The 22,795-nt window shown below is 44.6% G+C and overlaps 1 protein-coding gene across 12 annotated transcripts in view; it reads right to left on the reverse strand.

The window, feature by feature from the left end:
- Window positions 1-3,577: 3,577 nt before the first annotated feature.
- LDB1 (LIM domain binding 1) overlaps window positions 3,578-22,795 on the reverse strand; it is a 145,468-nt gene continuing 126,250 nt past the window's right edge. For 3 of the 12 annotated variants that reach the window (XM_040437833.1, XM_040437834.1, XM_040437842.1), the window contains exons 3-11: window positions 21,809-21,853; window positions 14,819-14,909; window positions 14,619-14,721; window positions 12,337-12,509; window positions 10,936-11,058; window positions 10,650-10,733; window positions 9,991-10,114; window positions 9,754-9,902; window positions 3,578-3,994 (exon numbers count right to left, since the gene is read on the reverse strand). In XM_040437833.1, coding sequence (XP_040293767.1) covers window positions 3,764-3,994; window positions 9,754-9,902; window positions 9,991-10,114; window positions 10,650-10,733; window positions 10,936-11,058; window positions 12,337-12,509; window positions 14,619-14,721; window positions 14,819-14,909; window positions 21,809-21,853 — 1,123 coding nt within the window. In that variant the 3' untranslated portion in view covers window positions 3,578-3,763. Of the gene's footprint in view, window positions 4,105-9,753; window positions 9,903-9,990; window positions 10,115-10,649; window positions 10,734-10,935; window positions 11,059-12,336; window positions 12,510-14,618; window positions 14,722-14,818; window positions 14,910-21,808; window positions 21,854-22,795 lie in introns of all 12 variants that reach the window. The other 9 variants (XM_040437839.1, XM_040437840.1, XM_040437844.1 and 6 more) reach the window with 6 other exon arrangements.

Raw genomic sequence — 22,795 nt, forward strand, 5'->3', positions numbered from 1 at the left:
GGAGAATCCCGATATGGATTCCGTTGTGGTCCATGGTAGCGGAATCAATAATGGCGGATTATTGATTCCGCTACCACGGACCACAACGGAATTCGGAATCTATATCGGGATTCTCCGCTAACCGGAAGCCGAACTTAAAACAGAAGTTCGCTCAACACTACTCATCAGTAGTAATAAGTTAGAGCAACTGGACTTTATGTATTTTTATTCTTGAAGATGCTTTGTCAGCAGACTGGCTCTTAGAATAACTTCTACGAAGAATCTCTGGCATTAAATACTGGTGACTCATGCTTCAGTCAGCCTAATTGGTTTATCATGATCAACACGAGTTAAAGGACCTCATGGAGGTAAGACATTGATTGCATTTGTATGATTGTAGCCATGAGGTGTAATAAAACTGCGTTAGAACGGCAAACAGGCCCAGTTGCTTTGCCTTATTACAACTGACATCTTAACTCCCCAAGGTTCTTGACCTCATGTTAAGATAAGGCCGGTTTCACACTACCATTTCATTTTCGAAATCCATTATAAAATGGTAAAAACAGGAAAAAATAAAAATTGATTCGAAAAACTGAACACTTTTCAAGACCATCCGTTTTAATCCATCATATACTTCAATAGAAATAAAAAACGGAAACCAGCATTTCATCATGGTTCCGTTATACCATTGGGTTGTATATTAAAATAAAATAATTAGGAAAAATCAATTGAAACTGCTTTTACAATAAAACATTCTTAAAATGTAAAGGAACAATTCACACTTGCTGCTCTCTATGAGGTCTACAGATCTGGCAGGAAAGCCAGCCATGCATCAAGAAGCAGCAAGCCGTACAGCACCTTTAAATTTAAAGCTACCCCAATCATTCTTTTGCTTTCAAGGAAACTGCTTTCGACTCAAAACCCTAAAAATAAAATAAAAAAAATTTAAAAAAAATTTGGCCCAGAGACACATACAAATGAAAACCAGACCATTGAACATTACATGGGTACAGAGAACTGGTGACCAAAAATAAACCCCCATTTATTACAGTCCTCGTTATGGAGACACAAGAAAATCCGCCCCGCCCGCCCCAAATATCATATAACCTATACATATAAAAAATAAAATAATAATGAATAATCTTTTCTAAAGTGATAATACATTAAGACTAGAATTACACACGGCTTCTACTGAGCAGAAATGTACAGGCACAAGATACAGAAACCCAAGCGAGAGAACAGGTTGGTAAGGAGAAAGGAGGGGGAGGGGTGTTATCACACAATTTTACATAGAAGGGAAGAGCGGGAGCCTTAATCGCTCTCTCGTCTCTTCCACTTGGAGGGATTACAAAGGAATTCGGCAAAGTCTTTCCTTGGTTTGAAGCTTTTGGAACTGTAGAAAACAAGATTCCCCAGAGATATAGAATGAGCCAGTACAAAATCAGGACAGCATTTTTTTAACTTACTTTTTTTTTTTAATAATATTATTTAAAAATAAAATTAAAAAAATAAAAACAATAATAATAAAAAAAAAAATTAGAAAAGCAAGAAAGAACGAGGCACTGTGGATACCGCAACTGCTAGGGATAAAAGGATCATGTACAATTTTTTTTTAAGAAATGGATGAATGCCTTACACAATACAATAAATAATGCCCACGTCATGCCAAGCTACCGGGCAGAGGATGCATGTGTGGTCCTAGTCTTCCATCTGCATATCTTTGCTCAACCAGTCCAATGCAAAGGGCCCTTTCCTGGAGGTGTAACCTTACTAGGACTCATCGAATACGTCTATAGGCCTATACCTACATAGGGAACAGTGGCATTTCCACATATTGTATGTGCCCAAAGCTGCACATCAGGAAGCAGCACCCCAGTAAAGTGAATTTCGAGCTTTGAACACCATTTTCAAGCTAAATTTGTAAAAAAAAAAATCTGTGTCAATTTCTTTATATATTTTTTCAAACAGCCAAGGTTCCTTTTTTTTTTTAATAATAAAAGCTATAACAATAAAGTTAATTGGTAACACTTCTGCTACCGGTTGGAACCACTAGGGGGAGCTTAAGCACTTGCTGCGGACAGTTTATACATTGACCTCAATAGTACAACAGTGTGTAGTAAGCTCCCTCTACTGGTGGCTGAAGGCAGCAAAAATGTATTATTATTTTGCTCTTGGTCTATTCAGGGGATTTGGAGCTCTGTATCAGAAAAACTAAGCTCCAATCGCCATCAAGATCAATTAATGAATAAGCACAGAATATTAGACCTGGAACCATCATGATCATAGAAGATAAAAAAAATTCACTTTAAAGTTGTGTTCCATCAAAAGCTACTTTAAAGAGTCTTTGAGAAAGTCAGACCTGCGAGCTAGGATACCCATTCACCGATTTCTAAAATAGGGAGGGGGGGTGACTAAAAACGGAATATTCCTTAAAATGCCATTAATATTTACAGATGAGATGCCAACAAGATTTTTTTCTGCCATTACAAATTCTACAAATGCTGCCACCAGATAAATCCAGCGATATGGTGGAAGTGCAACTATATGCGCTAGTGACTAGAAAAGGCTTCACATCTGAAAGGGGCCATACACATCATGTGGTCATCTTTGAGGTGGGGGGGTTAACTAATTCAGCTGTGTATGGAGGCAATGCAACAAGGGAAAAAAACATGGAAATTACCTCTCCTTCAGAAGGAAGAAACTTCTCAAAAGTAGCCAAATCAGTGTCTCTTCCTTCTGGAGGAGAAATCTCCCTCAGCATGCAGAGCCTGCCATCTCCTAGCCTTTTCTGGATCCACGGCGCCATCTGTGGCTAATTTAGTATGCAATAATACGCCATTCGTTAGTCTCTGTTTGGATGTCAATACAGACGTGGGAAATAGAAAGCCTTCATTTTCTTAATTACGCCAAAAATTGGCATTTATACGAATGATGTGTGGCTGGTTTCTGTGGGACTGGTTGATGTGTATGGGCCTCAGGACTCGCGTCAGGGGAGGTTATGAATGGGCTGTTGGACTACAACATGCCCAATCCTATTGTTCTCGGGGGAGATAAGCTGTCACCAGAGGTCCCTGGCAGCAGCTTCCTCTCCACCCGGTGGGAAAGTTCGAGCTCATTTGGGTAGGTCCACATGGAGCTTTTTTTTTTTTGGAGGAACATTTTCCTGCAGGTTTTTCAGCCAAAGCCAGACGTGGATTCGAAAGGAATCGGAAATATAAAGGATGGATTTATACTTCTCCTTCCTGCTGGAGCCACTTCTGGCTTTGGCTGAAAAACTTAAAGAAAAATCTGCTCCAAAAAACTCCATGTGGACCTACCCATTGACCAACAGGTCGTCATGCGTATGGCCAGCCTTAGAGTGGACACAACTGAGGCCAGACTAGTAATCTGACTTGTTCATACGCCCCATAAGTCAGGCCTCAACATGACAGCCTAACGGCATTTTAGTGAGCCCATCCTACCCTATGACTTCCCTACAAAGCCCACCACCGCAATTCCCCTCCCCCCACTTTGTTCATTCGCAGTTACTGGTCCACAGTACCTCGGTTCCTCTCGCAGTAACCCCTTTCCTATGAAGGTAGGTCCTGCAGAAAAGGGGTTCATTTTAAAATGTCATTTTTATTTCAATTTACAGGTAGATAAGTTTCAACTTTTTTTTTTTTCTCTTTTTCTCGACTTTTATTTTAAAACAAACATTTTTGTTCCTCCACATCGGCCTGGTATACACATATATATATTTTATTCTCTTTTTTTTTTTTTTTTTCCTTTTTTTTTTTTTAAATCTTTACTGTGAAGCCTGTGAGGTTGGGTTCTCCGATTTGCTTTCTTGGCTTGAAGGTGGTTTGCTGTTCCAGGGGCTGTTGGCGCCCAGTGCGGGGGAGTTATTGAAGCTATCCTCGTCATCAATTCCATTGGCAGCATCAAACTGAGTGTTCTCCAGGCGGGTTATCAGTCGCTCATCTTCATCCCCGAATTCTCCTCCCATAAGGGTTGGTTCGCCCACCACCATTACATCCTGAAAGGGAAGAGTTCCAGAAACATAATCAAGGCAGAGGCGTGTCCCTTCCTTCCACTACTAGGCGTGGTCAGAAGCGGCTTCTTGGGAGGTCAGGGGAAAGCTGAGGCCTGCAAAAATGCATGTAACGTAAGGGATGTAGGATTAAAGCCCTACAGTCATTACAAAGAAGCATGAGTTACGCATTACCCATATCTATTCCCGGTAAGAACCTTGCACGGGTCTCGTCACATGGATGCAAGTCCTGCTTGAGCTTTATTTCCCCCCCCCCCCCACCAATACTGTCCGCAAGTCCCAAACAGGACTATTAATATACTAATTATATCTAGCCACACCTCCTACAGAATGAGGCTCCACCTCCTACAGAGTTTAGGACTGCGGCCAGATATAACCTAGGGCAGGGGTCAGCAACCTTCAACAATCCAGCTGTTGAGAAACTACATCTCCCAGCATGCTCCATTCACTTTTGTGGGAGTTCTCAGAACAGCCAAGGAAGTGTACTTGCTGGGGGTCGTAGTTTCGCCATAGCCGGAGTGTCAGAGATTGCAGATTCCTGACCTAGGGCATGGAGTCAAATGCAGGTAGCAAAGAGGTAATTAATAAAGAGAAATATGGTGAAGTTTGTAAAAGCTTTTGCACAGGGAATTTAAACCAGTAGCTAAAATTCATTCAAGGGCACCTCAACAGTAGCCAGCTGGAAAGCTGTTAGGGACGTGTCTGACTACCTTTATTGACCGTTTCTAATAGCAACAAGCAGAATTATAAATGCAGCTCTGGAGTACAATACTATAATTTAGGATTAGTATGAAACAAGTAAATGTATTAATGGTTACTCAAGTTTTAATGTAGATTAGGTCTCAGTGTATAAACTATAACATCAAAGGTGGACATATACTGTAAGACCGGTTGCATTTAAAAGGGGTGGTCCCACAAAAAATATTCTACAGTTCTGATCACTTTTGTAATTGCACGTAATTAAAAATGTTGTATTGCCACTGAGTTATTCAATAAAATGTGTCTGTATAGCACCACCCGTTTCCTATTTCTATGTCCTGCTCACTGAGATGGCCGCACATGCTCAGTTTCATCCTCCAACTGCCTTCTGAGCTGAGATAGGCAGAGCATGGACACACCCCCTTAACTGCAGCAGAAAAGACACGCCCCCTGAGCTGTCAGTCTGATATAAATCTAGCAGAGCAATGAATGGAGAGATCTCTGGACCCATGTGAGTTACAGGGCCGGTTCTAGCTTTGTTAGAAAGACTGTCTTTTCATTTTTAACATTAATCATGGGATAACCCCTTTAATAGAGGGACACCCCCCAATTTAATCCAATGATTAAATGGGCACCAGGTAATGCTTATTTCTCCTGGTGCCACAGGGGAATTTTATACTTAAAGCATCCCTGTAAAACTGTTCATGTCATAGCGACATATCAAAGGTTTTGTCTGAGCGCTAGAATGGGGGGAAAGAAGCACTCGCATATCTCACGCTCTACTCACTGCAGGAGACAGGCCCATAGACTTTATATTGAGTCCATCTCCTTCAGTGACGAGAGGGGGAGCGCGATAGGCGCATGATTCTCTCCCCTCGTTCTAGTGATTGGGGGGGGGGGGGGGATGTCTCACCATTCATACCCCTACAAATCAAAATCTTTGATATATATATCCCCATGACATATCAAAATATTTTTATTTTTATTCATTCTCTATGGGACCCCCAGAATTAGCAGAGCACTATACTCCGACATCTCCAGAGAATGACTGAAGCTGCACGGCGCATATGCAGCCTGTTGTTCCGCCAGGACGGGGGAACGGGACCTCCATTCTCAGGACTGCTGTGGGTCTCAGCAGTCAGATCCCCACTGATCAGTTAGTTATCATCTATTCTATGCATAGGGGATAACTTGAAAAAAAAGAATCCTTTAACACTAGATTCCCCCACAAATTACAGCAAGGGGGCCCAACAGGGGGAGACCCCACAATCAGCTTACTGTCAGCAGACATAACGTGTAGCTGGTCTAATCTGCAGGCTAGGGATCCTAGAATAATCACCTGTGCAATAGTCTTCACATACAGCGCCATAACATATAGAAGGTGATGGTTCTCATGTCTCAGATTTCCTGCATTCCGCTCCATGTCACCGTATATTGTGATATCAGATACGTATAGAACTTGCTCAGAAGCAGTAAATGCACAGATTATGTGACTTTACATCTCATATTCTGCTGCCGTTTGTGCTTATTTGGGTGACTTGTGCTCCCCATCATAGAGCTCTGCTGAACCTCAGTACATACAAATATGTAGAGATCATAGTCAACTCCATAATACAGTTAAATACCTAGACGGAATTCTCCAGAACTAATACTCCCAGCAGGCGACTGGTGCTTAAAATGCATAATACACTACAAACCAACTGCACTTCATTGTGCCTCCAGCAGTCAGGACATGCTGGGAGTAGTAGTTTTCCAACAGCTGCAGAGACCATGCTTGCAGATTTGCAAAACTGAATGTAGGCCGTCTCTCCACTGCCCCTGCAAGTCAATGTAGGACCCTTAAAAAGGGGGTGTCCGGCATAATAAATACAGGGCTGCTTCCTCCCAAAAACAGCTCCACACCTGTCCGCAGTTTGTATGTGGCATTGCAAGTTCCCTTCTATAGAGCCAAGCTGCAATACCAGACACCAACCGTAGACAGGTGGGGCGCTGTTTTTCTAAGGCTTCGTTCACACTTCAGTGAATCGTGGATGTGTGCAGATACGCGAGTGGTCCGTGGTCTCCACGGACCTGCTCACGTATCCATTGGCTTTCATGTGTATATTCACACAGTGGTTTCCCGTGGACCGTAGTTCTGTGGCAACACCACGGAAGCATGCCCTATTTTTGCTCATGATCACGAATCCCTCACACCCACTGAAGTTTATTTGGTCCAAGAAATCCAGACACGTTATGGATGGCCTAACACGGATCAACCACGGACCATGTGAATGAGGCATAAGAAAGTAATTTCTTTAAAAGGCCTCGAAACATTATTCAAGTTATCAGAGAAATCAGAGACAACCCTCTGGACAGAGCCTCGTCTTTCGGATGGGGGGGGGGAGAGCTACTCTGCATAATTCTCCCGGGGAGCATTGCAGTAATGACTCCTTTTACCCGGATCTCTGCAAGGTGAGTCAGTACCTTCTAAGATCGGGCAGATTTATAAAAGAGAGCGCAAAACTTTCCATTTACAAAATCAATGCTGCAGACCAATCAATGAACTAGGGGCAGTTCTGCCACTTTCCACAACATTTTTTTTTTTGTGTTTAAATAAATCTCCCCTCCTAAATGAGAACTTTCAAAAGGTACGTTCACCTCTGGACACCATTTTACAGCTGAAGTATAAATATAATGCACATTTTTTATTTTATTTTTTTTAACAGATCGCTTCACAGCCTGGATTATTCTCCACAGCTGCATTTATAATTCTGCTGCTTGTTACTGGAAACAATCACCAAGCTAGTGAATCCTCACACCCTTAGGGTCCATTCACACGTCCGTAGTGTATTGAGGATCCGCAATACACCCGGCCGGCACCCCCATAGAACTGCGTCAGAAGATGATTTTGAAGCGGAGACAAAAGTCCTGCGCGCACAACTTTTGTCTCCGCTTCCAAAAATCATCTTCTGAGCAGAAACAGAACGGACCCCATTATAGTCTATGGGGTCCTTAGGCTCCGTTTGGCTCAGTTATGTGCCTTCTCCGTCCTTTCCGCTCTCCTGCTCCTAAACTGAACAGGAGAATGGAAAGGCTGAACGGTGAGGTGAACGAAGCCTTAGGGCTCATGCACACGAACATAAAGGTCACTTGGTGTGCTTTCCGTTTCGAAAAAAAAAAATAGAACATGTCCTATTATTGTCCGCATTACGGACAAGGACAGGACTGTTCTATGAAGGGTCGGCTGTTCCGTTCCACAAAATACGGAATGCACACAGACGTCATCCGTATTTTTTGCGGATCGGTTTTTGCAGACCGCCAATACTTACAGTCGTGTGCATGAGCCCTTAGCAGATTAGCTGTGCCACTCTAAGGGCGCCTTCACTTTAATGGAGCTTGCAGAAATCAGTGCGCTTGCTGCCCCCATTCAAATGAATGAAACCGATTTACAGTAGCGGAATTTTCTGCCACAAGATCTGCAATGTGTGAAGGCGTCCTAATGCAGTAGAGGCAGCTTGTTTTATTTCAACTGCACATTGGAGTACGCGGCCCGGTGCAAAGAGGACGCTTCCCAGAATGCAAATCACCAAAGCAGGCTCTGAAATGATGCCGATCCAGCAGGGAATGCTGGACAGTTGGCACAGAGAACTTTACAGAATTTTGAATGCAGCTGTGAATGCACGATCACGACAAGATAGGCCACGTGAAGCAAAGTCATCTGAAAATCGGGTCCAATGGTGACCCCAGACAAGAATATATACATTATTACATGCTGCAAAACAGAAGATGTTCCAAGCGGAGAACAAAGCATCGAGGTTGAACCTGACCACAAGTTTCCAGGAATTGTGAACCAGTTTCCTACAATATGGGGAATGTCGAGCTGGACGCCGATATCGGCTCCCAAGAGCATTACACTAATTTGCAGGCAGGAGCTCGGGGCAAAATAAAGCTCATCTTCCTCCTCCTCCATACTAATGTAAAAAAAAAATCTAAGCATCGCACTGAAATTACAGCAGTAATCAGACCAAGGTAACTTAAAGAGACAGTGCCACTTTTGAGAAGACTGGGCCACACGTGATGCATAATGAAGTGGCCATCTGGAAGGGGGCCAATTATACGATACTTCCAAGCACGCAAAAGTCATCACAACACAGTGAGATCTTGGAGTTTAGTCTATAACAGAGGTCATCAAAAGGGGTTTCCAGGATTACAGAAACAAGAACAGCACCACACCTGTTGCTCAGGTGGTCGGTGGCATTGCACTTCATCCCTACTCACTTAAATGGCGTGGAGTGGCAATACCAGACACAACCTATGGACGGATATGGAGCTGTTACTGGAAGAACACAGGACTGTATTTTTATTTTTTTTCGAATCCTGGACAACACCTCTAAATTGCTGGTTGCTGATTAACACTTTGCTTCAAGCGGGTACAAACTATTTAGGAAGCTGCCATCCCTTAGGTAGACCTGCCAGTGCTGCCCAGCCCCTCTAAGAGGCGCTAGAGGTGACAGGCCATCACTAGCTGAATTGGTGAGGGTCCGACACCCTGCACCCCCCTCACCCCAACGGTCAGCTGAGTGTAGTCAATGAGGCCAGCCCTGCAGTGATTAGTACTGTCCACTACAAGGTGGCGACTTACAGCGGTGGAGCTACACCCCAACAGCTGATGGTTGGGGGTGCAGGGTATCAGTCACCCGCCAATCAGTGATCGCCTACCTTGAGAGTAGCCCAGACGACCCCTTTAAATTTGCCTGGCAAATAATTTCTCAAGATCAGAGACATAAGGATGGAGAAGGAGGTAAAAGAGTGCGAGTTCCCGTACCTCGGGACCACCAGGGCTGCAGATTATAAATGACTTACACCCCTAGCATAAACAAGGGTCTCTGTTCGCATTATGTTTTTGGCGTACGTGTCCATAGGACTCCATTCACCCAAAGCACGCCAAAAGTGTGCATATGGTATGTCCGATATCTTGGGATATTATTTTATTTTTTTTCGCGGTAGGAGGAGAACATATCAGGTACTTAGGGTAGGAAGAAAAAAAATTAAAAGGTGATGCTTACAGGTACCTGGCTGGAGAGGGCGAAGGTACTGGCCGGACTTTTCTTCTTACTATTACTGTTGTTTGTGTTGCCCCCTCCAGAGCTCATTGTGCTCCCTCCAGACATCTTTCTTTTCCTCCTCTTATTAGGAGCCTGTCGGGCAGGTTCAGCTGCAGGAAGGACACGATAGGGGTCAGAGTGGGCAGGCTTCACAAAAAGGCAAAAAGAACAAGAAGTGTAGTTCTTAGGAGTGCTCACCAGGTGGCGCTACCATTCTCTGCCATTTCTGAAATAGACAAGTCTTCAAGCAGTCCCTGGGGCTTAAACTGTATGTCTTGTGCCGGGACATGAGCTCCTGCATAGGCTCTAGAATTACACACAGCTGGGGAGGAGAAAAAAGACGTAAAACCAAGGTTAAAACCCCCAAAAAACATAGATCTGTTTATTGCTGAGCTAAGCCGTGTGGGGTATGACCAGGAGATTGCCCATGTTATGTGTGACATGTTCCTTTATTTGCTCGACACTGTCCCTTTAAGAGACAAATACTAGTAATGACAATCAGCACTGTGTATTCAACATGTGTTTGCTGTGAAATGTGCCCCATCATGTAAGTTAATGTGTACTGCAGTATTTACTCCTGACACTAGATGTCACTGTTTTATATCGTATAAGGACTTGCAGCAGGGAACAGGCAGTAGAGCGTAGCTGAAGCCACATGGTGTGAGAGGGGAGGCTGCAATGAGCTTCAGGACCTTGCTAAGGAGACGGTTAAGATTAATTAGCCAGACAAGGTGCAAGTTGTAAAACATAGGCCGGAGGACGGATGTGTGATGCTGGAGTGGCCATATGATTAACATTAATAACGCCCTGCATGTCTGATGCTGGACCTAATGGCCATAAACTATAAATTTGCTCACCCGGAGGTAGTTGAGCGTAGAGTTTGAAAGTCCACATCTTGTGATGTTCTTTGACAACTGGTCCAACATTTGGGGGTCCTGGGCCTGAGAAAAATTCAAATATAGAAAATTAAATTTAAGACAAAAACTGTGGGCTCATCTTCGAAAGTTGGTGGTGGTCAGATAGTGAGCACCAAATCTATTCAATAGGCACATGGGACCTCAGTGAGCCATGAAGAGTTCTGATGATGCCATTCAGCTCACCAAACATTAGTACTGTATTTGGATGACCGTGTTCTGTACTTACATGCATGGCGAGGATACTGCGGGGAATGAGCTCTCGATGTTGCCGGATACTGAAGTGCCACGTTTTTATCCTCATCATGTCATCAAACATGAACTCCAGGTATAACCTCCCCTCTACGCACACCTACAGAGATAACGTGAACAAATCTGTTTTACGAACTTTTAAGAAAAAAAGGATATGCAAAAATACCAGCTATACTCCTAGATGACCACTAGATGGCATTACGCCTATTAGTTCTTCCCTATATTAGTAGATACAGCACATCTTATTTCGCCAAATTTAAAGCCTCTTTGTGCCCAGATACTACAAAGCCTACGTGCTGCCTGTATGGCAGACACTTGTGCTCCAGAGCTGATCTTCACGGTCAGTCTTCTTAGACGGAGAGTCCATGTTGCACATCAGCATATGAACATTTCTTGTTTGCTCATCCTACCATGTGCGTCAATACTACAGAGTTGTTCAGGATTAGAAAAACATGGCTGCCTGCTTTCAAATACAGCTCCACCCCTGTTCGCAGGTTGTGTGTGGTACTGCAGCTCAGCCCCATTCACATCAATGTAGTTGAGCTGCAATACCAGACACAACCAAGGAGAGGTGCTCGTTTCTGAAAGATAGCGGCCACGTTTGTCCATAGTTATTACTGATAGGGCATCAATAACTGATCGGCGGGTACTCCGCACCCTTAGCTGTTCTGCAGTAGCTCCGGAGCCGCGGAAGTTGGCACCAGAACTACACAGATCCATTCATTGTGTAGTGGACGGAGCTGGTTACTGCTGCGCTGCTCCCGCTGAAGTGAATACTGCAGTAAGCGGCTCCGTCCACCACACAACGGACAGAGCTATGAAATATATCCGGAGTCCTAATTTAGGACGAGTGCAGGTTTTAGCTGACGGACCAAATGACACACTCAGCTCTGCTACATACACCTATATATCTTATCTTAATTTGTAAATTCTGACGTGTTCTTATAGTCAGACTTTAGAAAGACGTGTCATTTTCTGGTTGAGGGTATTATACTTTGCATTTGTCCCCATTTTCAAGAACTCTGCTGGCAGTCAGTGAACGGGAACAATCTCATTTGCATCCATAGTGGGAAAACCCCAAAAAAGATCTGATCAACTCTATCCAGTCTTGACAACCCCGTGAGCTAAACACATATGCAACCCAAAATCTCTCTCCTGTCCTAAGGGTTTGTTACAATGTTTTAGCCTTAAGAACCAGGCTGGATACTGTAATACAAACCCTCAGCTGTGAGGCTTTAGGTCCCTACCATTTTCAGTCTCCGTTTCCATTCACAGACCTCAAGCTGAGATCTTAAAAAAAAATCGTGCATCATGTTTCATTTCATCAGGTTTACATGGGGACCGTGCACCCCTTTAAATCCGGCCTTGGCGATTGTACCTGTGTAAACATGGGTTTGCCGTGCTGTGTGACCATCGTGCACTGATCGCAGTCGAGCGAGACAAAGTTATTGTGGAATGACTCCTTGGGGTGCTTCAAGATGTAGTACAGCTCTGTGGCGCCACCTTCAAATATACTGCGGAAATACCGGGGAATAAGCGTCCGTCCAATGGCTGAAGGGACAGGAAACAAAAGCAGGTTATTCCAGTTCTTACGAGAGTAGTCACGCTCCACGCACAAAGAAAGGACATAGTGTCATGGCGGCAGCCACGACAGTCCCCGAGGGGGGCCCAAAGGTTCCTCTTCCACATAAGACAACACCCCGATACAGATCTTGTATCGGGGCCCAGGAACCTTGGGTTACAACCCTTCCATAGGCATTAATGTGAATGGCATCGGTATGTCAGGTCCAAGTGCGGCAGATAATTACCACTGCAGATTTTGGTGCAAAACCCCAGATTGTTTTCCCCCTATTCGCTGGAAAAGGTGAAATTCATGTTGAAAATCTGCTGCATTTCTGGAATTGAATGAGCACGTCTGCCAAAGTTTTCACACATGGGTTTCGGACCCCATACACTTGCATCAGAGAGTAAATTGATGTGGATTTGCAGCATGGTATCGGCCACATCTGGACCCAGCCTTATTCTTCAGCCCTCCCAACTACTGTCCGGTATATCCCTCGTGAACGAGAGCAATTCCAACATATATTACAGTACTGGGAATACCAGTCAACATTGCAATCCCTATTCATGGAAGAGGTTTTCTGACATATCCTCAGAATAGGTCATCAAGATCAGATCAGTGGGGGTCCAACAGCCTGCACCCCCACAGATAAACTGTTTTGGGCAGCCGCTAGCACCACAAACCATACAGTGGACGATATCTGAAGCATAAGGTTCTAGTCCACTGTTTAGTGGTTGTGCCGGGATCCTCAGCTCAGATCCCATACAAGTGAATAGGAGCTGAGCTGTGGTACTCCGGCAACTATACAGTGGACAAAGCCTCCCGTCGGCTGTACAGTCTCCAGAGCCAATAGCTGCCAAAAAAACTAAAAAAAAAAAAAAAAAACTGGACCCCCACCGAACTGATACTGGTGACCTATCGAGAGGACAGGCCATCAAGATACAAGTCCAGGAAAACTCCTTTAGGCTACTTTCACACTTGCGTTCGGAGCGGATCCGTCTGATGTTTCATCAGACGGATCCGCTCCGATAATGCAGACGTTCGCATCCGTTCAGAATGGATCCGTCTGCATTATAACTTAGAAAAATTTCTAAGTGTGAAAGTAGCCTGAGCGGATCCGTTCAGACTTTACATTGAAAGTCAATGGGGAACGGATCCGCTTGAAGATTGAGCCATATAGTGTCATCTTCAAACGGATCCGTCCCCATTGACTTACCTTATAAGTCTGGACGGATCCGCTCGCCTCCGCACGGCCAGGCGGACACCCGAACGCTGCAAGCAGCGTTCAGGTGTCCGCTCACTGAGCGGAGCGGAGGCTGAACGCTGGCAGACGGAGGCATTCTCAGTGGATCCGCCTCCACTGAGAATGCATTGGGGCCAGACGGATGCGTTCGGGGCTGCTCGTGAGCCCCTTCAAACGGTGCGCACGAGCGGACACCCGAACGCTAGTGTGAAAGTAGCCTAATAAGCTACACTAACAAAAGACCCACAAAACTTCCCAAAAATGCCCACTTTGGAGCATATCTGCATCCCCCCCCCCCCCACCTCCCCCTGTGATGAGGTCCATTTTGCAAGACCATCTAATGAAAAACAGAAGAGTTGTAAGATCCATATTGGGGTAGGTTCGTGTAGGTAAACCCTTTTGCTTTAGGCGCCCCCTTCCCATATGCCCCTTTTAAGACATACCAAGGCAACAAGGGTCAATAAGGGGCAGATGTTCACCAGTCATGAACTTGACCCCCCCCCCCTCCAAATTACCCAGAGAGTCCTGACCAGGTTACACGAGAAGCCCAATGTTTTAAATGGATGGTTTGTAATGAGAAGGAAGAACCATGTAGTCGCAGGATGATTTCCCCCATTAAGAAGGGGTTCTCCAAAGCAGACGACTACTTTAAGTACGCTCACGTAGTTCCCGATACCCAGACAAGATCATGTCTGCTTTCTTGAAGAAACTGTGCTAGTGACTAGTACTGTAGCATGTAAGACCATTAAGCTGCAATACCGTACACAGCCTGCGGACATGAGTAGCAACCATCTCATACGACATGGGTGACCGCGCTTCACTGACTGCACCCGGACAACTACTTTACAAGACTCACTATATCTCTTTGGTCCGTCTTCCAAGCAAAACGTGATGGTCAGCATGGCGTCATCTTCAAAGAACTCTGTGGTGAAGGCGTCCCACCAGAGATTGTCACATTCCTGGAAACGGAAGCAGCGCCGGTTACTTAATACAACTTCTCAACACACGAGAATTTCTATAGGTACTGGATTATCTAAAGGCAGGAGGACGACCTACCTCTGGATGACCTACCTCTGTCCAATTCTGAAGACGTTTGTTCAGCTCAAATATTCTGTAGTCTGTCTGGTTCCCATACGGCGTATGTCTCCTGCACAACAAAACAGGAGTCAGGACGCGTTTCCTGGAACCAGAGTAAATTCTCAGCCATCACGATAGCGATCAGGCCCCTTTCACACGAGCGAGTTTTCCGTGCAGGTGCAATGAGCGACGTGAAAACGCATAGCACCCGCACTGAATCCTGACCCATTCATTTCAATGGGTCTGTGTACATGAGAGTTTGTTTCACGCATCACTTCTGCGTTGCGTGAAAAAACGCAGCATGTTCTATATTCTGCGCTTTTCACGCAGCCCTGGCCCCATAGAAGTGAATGGGGCTTCGGTGAAAAACGCAAGCAAGTGCGGGTGCGATGTGTTTTTCACTGATGGTTGCTAAGAGATGTTGTTTGTAAACCTTCCGATTTTTATCACGCAGGTGAAAAACACATCAAAACGCATTGCACCCGCGCGGAAAAAACTGAACAACTGAACGCAACCGCAGACAAAACGGACTGAACTTGCCTGTAAAATGCTGCGAGCTTCACTGAACGCATCCGGACCTAATCCGTCACTCTCGTGTGAAAGGGGCCTTCATCATCTTTATGCCTACAAGCTTTAAGGGGTTCTCCGATTTCGTATTTTTCTTTTTCTGCCCAGAGTACCCCAAACATTGCATGTTCTTGCCCCCTATACCTGTTTTTTAGCACTTTTCTTCCCCTGTACTCGACATCACTGCATCCTGGCAGGATGTCTACCTGCAGAACTTCCTGCAGGTTTATCTAACCAATCCCAGCATGCTTTGCCCTGTAATGCTTCTCAGGGCTTGCTCCGCCTGCCACACGGTCCCATCTCCATGTTAGTTTAGGTGGAGCCAGCCGTGAGAAACATTACAGACCATGTTGGGTTCCCAGAGGTGGGACCTGCCATTGATGGCATCATGCCCGAGGTGACAACCTCATTTAATATATGTAGATAACCGGTCGGCACTGCGGTGTAGTAGCGTGGCGGTGCACGTGTCCGTGGGTTGGCGTCCCAGGAAACAGCAATATAGAAAGGACCGGCACTCGCACAAGGTAGCTTTTAGGATGCTAGATTTATTGGTCACTCATCAATGGTTAGTGACGCGTTTTCGGCACAATGTGCCTTCATCAGACTGTACAAACATATAAAGAAATCACTTCTTTAAATAGACCGCCATAATACAAAGAAACTGAGGTCATCACAATAACCACCACCAAGTGCAACAATGTAGCGAAAAGCATATATACAAATACATGAGTGAACATCAAATCGGCAGCGCGAACCATAACGTGGAAGTTCATAGATGTGCGATGGAAAACTTAGTAGCATTATGTTTCAATTCCGCTAAAATAAAATGACATTAAAGTAACAAATGATAGGAAGCCATACACATTGTAATCACGGTTGAGGCCTCTTGGTTCCAACGTTTGAAACCGGTGGATCGAATAAGCCTCCCTTTTTAATAGTAACTTGTTCCCGTCTCCACCGCGACGAGGTAATGAGACCCCTCAGTGATTGGGTAACGTACCTGTGCTACCGTATGTTTCTGCTGGTGAACCTGGTATGTTATGGGGAGCAACAAATTGCCCTTTCTGATTGTGGACTTGTGTTTGCTCAGCCGGTCCTTCATCCTCATTGAAGTCTCCCCTACGTATATTAAACCACAAGGGCATTTGAGGATATAGATCACATATCGACTATCACATGTAAACCTGCCCCGTACCGCTATACTTTCACCTGAATGTGGGTGGGAAAAATGTCTACCTTTTATTACACTTGAGCAATTTATACAGTTTAAACAAGGGAAAGTGCCATATTTAGGGGAGGATAGTGCACTCTGTCTCAATGCGGTCTTATTGCCCCCGATGTCCGCCCTAACTATTCTATCCCTAATATTATTGGCTCTTTTGTAACACATCATAGTTGGCTGTTGGAATTCCATTATCTGTGGATACGACCTGGAAATAACATGCCAGTGTTTATTAACAATTCCCCTCAATTTCTGGGTCCAGGGATGATATTTGACAATTAATGGAATACGTGGTTCTTTTTTAGGTTTAACCCCCTGTGTCATCTCTATCCTATTTCTCTGTTCCTGCAATAGGTGTATGGGATAACCTCTCTCCTTAAACTTTGTGGTCATTTCATCCAATCTTATCTCACAAGTCTCTGCATTACTCACAATGCGTTCAACCCTTTGATATTGGGAATAGGGTAGAGACTTTTTAGTGGCCGCTGAATGATTACTGGTGAAGGTAAGTAAAACTATCACGATCCGTGGTCTTTGTAAATAAATCTGTGTATATTTTACCATCATCCCCTTTTATGACCCATGTATCCAGGAAAGAGATTTTCTGATCATCATAATGCAGGGTAAACTGTAGCTCAGTCCAAACAGAATTGAGGTATTCAGTAAACTGCCCCAGGGACCGAACGTCGCCGCGCAATACACAAGAAATATAGTCGATAAAACGACGCCAAAAGATACAGTGATGGATATATAAAGAGTTGGATTAGACAACTTCACTCTCAAAATGCGCCATATAGTAATTTGCATATGGTGGTGCGACATTCGATCCCATCGTGGTCCCACGGCGCTGTTGGTAAAAGGAATCTTATAAAAGGAAATAATTCTGTTCCAACACCACCTTCAGAAGTGAGAGAAAACACTTTTTTTCTGTCTCATTGTATGTAGTCGAGATCAGGAGGTTTTCGACCGCATTAATGCCCTTCTCGTGTGCGATACCAGTATGGGAGTATGAAAGTAACCAGTATGCAGATGGGATCGAACGTCGCACCGCCATACGCAAATTGCTATATGGCGCTGTAACGGAACGCCTAGCACCCCGACCGGGTACCTCCGTTGATAGATGCTCCTAGTGCTTTCCGGGGACTCCAAGCACTCCACTTGACACCGTACGCACTGCAGACCCCACGAACCGCCGAAGCTTGGTTGAGGTCTCACCGTCTCCTACCCACCCTGGACCTATGACAAGGCTCCAGTGGGTGAACCTCTCCTAAAACCAGAGAGCAGGAACAGCTCTTAAAAGAGCTAGTAGTTATAGCCAGGGGAGTATAGCAAATCTCCCAGCGTATAGCAATCCCCCAGTGTTGATCAGTTACCCAAACACCAGCCTCAACATGAAGGATAAAACAGGCACACTTTATTGAGGGCTACCCGCCCGTATTTATGCAGGTCCCCATCTGGTGGACACGCCTCTAGGGGACCAGAATGAAGACTGTGACACAGGACAGATACGTAGCACTCAGGATACACAGACACAACACATCCCCACAATGCATCATGGTTTCCTCCTCTCTGCCCTGGAGACACCCGAGGAGAAATTCAATTATCTCTCAGGACAAAGGGAAATCGCCAATACACATGTGGGGACAACAGGACAGAAATCACCACCCAAACACACAATGTCACAACCCCACAGCAAACACAGACATTTAATATAGCCCCAGATAGCTCAAGTCTGAGTGCATATCATTAGGTGAATGGCACTCAGAATACACGAATACCATAAAATTAGCTATCTGGGTAACCTCACATAACAAAATACAATTCCAAAGACAGATTTAAGCTGTGCGGCCGGTCTGTCTTCTCCTTTAAAGTTAGTATGGGCCATAATCCTAAAGCAAGAGGCTGGTAAACAGGCCTCTCCAAAACCCAGTGGCGAGGTTGGTTTCGCCACAGGCGCATTATGAGAGTGAATTTGTCTAATCCAACTCTTTACAGGATATATATCCATCACTGTATCTTTTGGCGTAGTTTTATCGACTATATTTTTTGCATATGGCGCGACGACGTTCGGTCCCTGGGGCAGTTTACTGAATACCTCAATTCGGTTTGGACTGAGCTACAGTTTACCCTGCATTATGATGATCAGAAAATCTCTTTCCTGGATACATGGGTCATAAAAGGGGATGATGGTAAAATATACACAGATTTATTTACAAAGACCACGGATCGTGATGGTTTACTTACCTTCACTAGTAACCATCCAGCGGCCACTAAAAAGTCTCTACCCTATTCCCAATATCAAAGGGTTGAACGTATTGTGAGCAATGCAGAGACTTGAGATAAGATTGGATGAAATGTCCACAAAGTTTAAGGAGAGAGGTTATCCCATACACCTAATGCATGAACAGTGAAAAAGGATAGAGATGACACAGGGGGTTAAACCTAAAAAAGAACCACGTATTCCATTAATTGTCAAATATCATCCCTGGACCCAGAAATTGAGGGGAATTGTTAATAAACACTGGCATGTTATTTCCAGGTCGTATCCACAGATAATGGAATTCCAACAGCCACCTATGATGTGTTACAAAAGAGCCAATAATATTAGGGATAGAATAGTTAGGGCATCGGGAGCAATAAGACCGCGTTGAGACAGAGTGCACTATCCTCCCCTAAATATGGCACTTTCCCTTGTTTAAACTGTATAAATTGCTCAGTGTAATAAAAGGTAGACATTTTTCCCACCCACATTCAGGTGAAAGTATAGCGGTACGGGGCAGGTTTACATGTGATAGTCGATATGTGATCTATATCCTCAAATGCCCTTGTGGTTTAATATACGTAGGGGAGACTTCAATGAGGATGAAGGACCGGCTGAGCAAACAAGTCCACAATCAGAAAGGGCAATTTGTTGCTCCCCATAACATACCATGTTCACCGGCAGCACAGGTACGTTACCCAATCACTGAGGGGTCTCATTACCTCGTCGCGGTGGTGACAGGAACAAGTTACTATTAAAAAGGGAGGCTTATTCGATCCACCGGTTACAAACGTTGGAACCAAGAGGCCTCAACCGTGATTACAATGTGTATGGCTTCCTATCATTTGTTACTTTGTCATTTTATTTTATTTTTCTCTTAGCGGAATTGAAACATAATGCTACTAAGGGTACTTTCACACTTGTGGCAGGACGGATCGACATGCTGTTCACCATGTCGGATCCGTCCTGCGGCTATTTCGCCGTGCCGCCGCTCCGTCCCCATTGACTATAATGGGGACGGGGGCGGAGCGCCGGCGCAGCACGGCGAAAGGCCGCCGGACTAAAATTACTGCATGTCAGGCTTTTTAGTCCGGCGGCTTTCGCCGTGCACCGCCGTGCTACGCCGGAGCTCCGCCCCCGTCCCTATTATAGTCAATGGGGACGGAGAGGCGGTCCGGCGGTGCGGCGAAATAGCCGCAGGACGGATCGGACATGGTGAACAGCATGTCGGATCAGTCCTGCCGCTACTGTGAAAGTAGCCCAAGTTTTCTATTGCACATCTATGAACTTCCACGTTATGGTTCGTGCTGCCGATTTGATGTTCACTTATGTATTTGTATATATGTTACTCGCTACATTGTTGCACTTGGGGGTGGAGTTATTGTGATGACGTCGGTTTCTTTGTATTCTGGCGGTCTATTTAAAGAAGTGATTTCTTTATACGTGTGTACAGTCTGATGAAGGAAGGGATGCAAATGAGCTCTTAACAAGCTCTGCCTCTAATGCCACCAGATGTAAGGCAGCTATCCTATAAGTCAATGTTCAGCTCTTAAAATAAGCCTTGAGACATGACTTGGATATTAAATAAGCCAGCACCTCATCTGCAGACAGCTGTTTCGGGGTGATTGCCCCTCATCAGTGCAGAGCAGAGAGTACTGGCTTAACTGGGTAGGAGGCCTGTGTCTGGGTCAGGGGGGGGAACTATTTCTCCTTAGGGAGCGAGCACCTTAATCAGTGTGAGGAGACCTATAGGCCATACATGCTCCTCTCTCCCGAAGAAGAGTTAGTTCCCCCCTTGCTCGGACACAAGCCTCCTACCCAGTTAAGCCAGTACTCTCTGCTCTGCACTGATGAGGGGCAATCACCCCAAAACAGCTGTCTGCAGATGGGGTGCTGGCTTATTTAATATCCAAGTCATGTCTCAAGGCTTATTTTAAGAGCTGAACATTGACTTATAGGATAGCCTCCTTACATCTGGTGGCATTAGAGGTGGAGCTTGTTAAGAGCTCATTTGCATCTCTTCCCTCCCAGAATTCCAGAGGAGCATGTATGGCCTATAAGTCTCCTCACACTGATTAAGGTGCTATCTCCCTAAGGAGAGCTAGTTCCTCCCCCTAGCCTGATGAAGGCACATGGTGCCGAAACGCGTCACTAACCATTGATATGTGACCAATAAATCTAGCATTCTGAAAGCTACCTTGTGCGAGTGTCGGTCCTTTCTATATTGCTACAACCCCATTTAAGTCATGTTCATTTGTCAAGCCGAGAACCCATAACAGGGGATATAGGGGCAGTGGAAAGAGCATTTTCTCATGAATAGGTCTAAACCTTGAAGTAACAGTATGCGCAATCACACTGCCAAATCTGCCCCAAGGTATGTGTTCCTTTAAAGGGGTTGTCCCAAGATTTAAACATCACCAATTGAATACTGATGGCCTATCCTAAAGATGGGCCATGAATTTTAAAAAGCTGGATAACCCCTTCGACATTAAAAAGACAAAATTAAATTCTTTTCAAACCGATTTTATAAAAAAAAAAGATTTTATTTTTGTACTGCACTGCTCTCATCTCGGGGCTAATTTAGCGTGCAACGTACGTCAGATTATTCTACTGGCTGAACGGCCCGGCTGATGAACATGGCTTTGCCTAAAGACAAAAGCAGATTGGACTGAAGCCCCGCCCTCATTCGTTTTTCAAAAATATAATATTTGGGCCAATGTAAATACATTGCTATGGTTACACTGGGACGGATTTATCAACCAATCACCCGTTTGGCCGCATTCTTTTGTATTTTTAAATCAGATTGGTGTATTTTATTTTAGTTTTATTTTACTAAATGGCAAAAATTTCCAAATCTTTAAAATTCAATCCATATTCTGCATATATAATTAATATAAGCAAAAGATCTCAGAGTACATACCCTATCCCAGGCTCCAGATATGTGGGAGGATACATCGGAGTCGGTCTGAAGGGACAATAAACAGAATTTTTTCAGACGCGGCAATAGCATTTTTTAAAGGGGGTTTTAATTGAACTCGGAAGAGACAATGAACTGGAGGACTGACAACCTGTAGCTAAAAGGCTGTGTAGGGCGACTTGTGTCACGCGACAAGCTCAATGTCACATTGTGATATCGCATCAATGGAGAACATGCTGGTACTGCGGTGCGTGACGGTCGCAAAAAAAATAAATAATCAAGATCTATGCTGGCAAACCTACACGACTTTGCCAGCATAGACCACAACGCAAGACACGTGCCACTCTGACCTACCTGCAAGTAACTGCTCAAAAATAGTCGCAGAAAAATCGCACAGATGATTTTGGTCAGGCAACTTTTCTGCCATGTAGCCCCAGGTCTAATGTCATGGCCAAATCACAGGCAGGTTGCAGTTATCGCGCGACTTGCATTGCGGTCTATGATGGCAGAGATACATGCAACTTGCAACCGAAAAAAATCCAACAGTGTAGTGTAGTGCCCTGGAGCAAGCGTACTTTAGAATCTGGATGTTTGGAGACATTATTTTGTCCTTATTGCTACTATGCAAAGTCATCAACTCACTACATTATTACACTGTGATTTATGCCATTGTTTGCACTTATACCGTTTTATATTGCAGAATTGCATTTTTTATGTTTATTGTAATATGTCTTGTTCATTTGCACTTTATTTTTGCATTATAGCTGCACGGCACGGTGGTTAATGCACAGCCAGCTAAGGGCTCGTTCACATCACTGCTCCGTTATAGGAATAGAACGGAAATAACGGATTTGGCCATAACTGACATGAACAGAACCAGTTTACTATAATGAGATCCATTCGGTTTCCGTTCTGGAGAACATTTTATTAGCAGAGAAAAAAAATTCCTGCATGCAGGACTTTTCTCTCCAATATCTTTGACAATTTCAG

Source organism: Bufo bufo, chromosome 6 (genome assembly GCF_905171765.1).
Source record: "Bufo bufo chromosome 6, aBufBuf1.1, whole genome shotgun sequence".
Classification (NCBI taxonomy): Eukaryota; Metazoa; Chordata; class Amphibia; order Anura; family Bufonidae; genus Bufo; species Bufo bufo.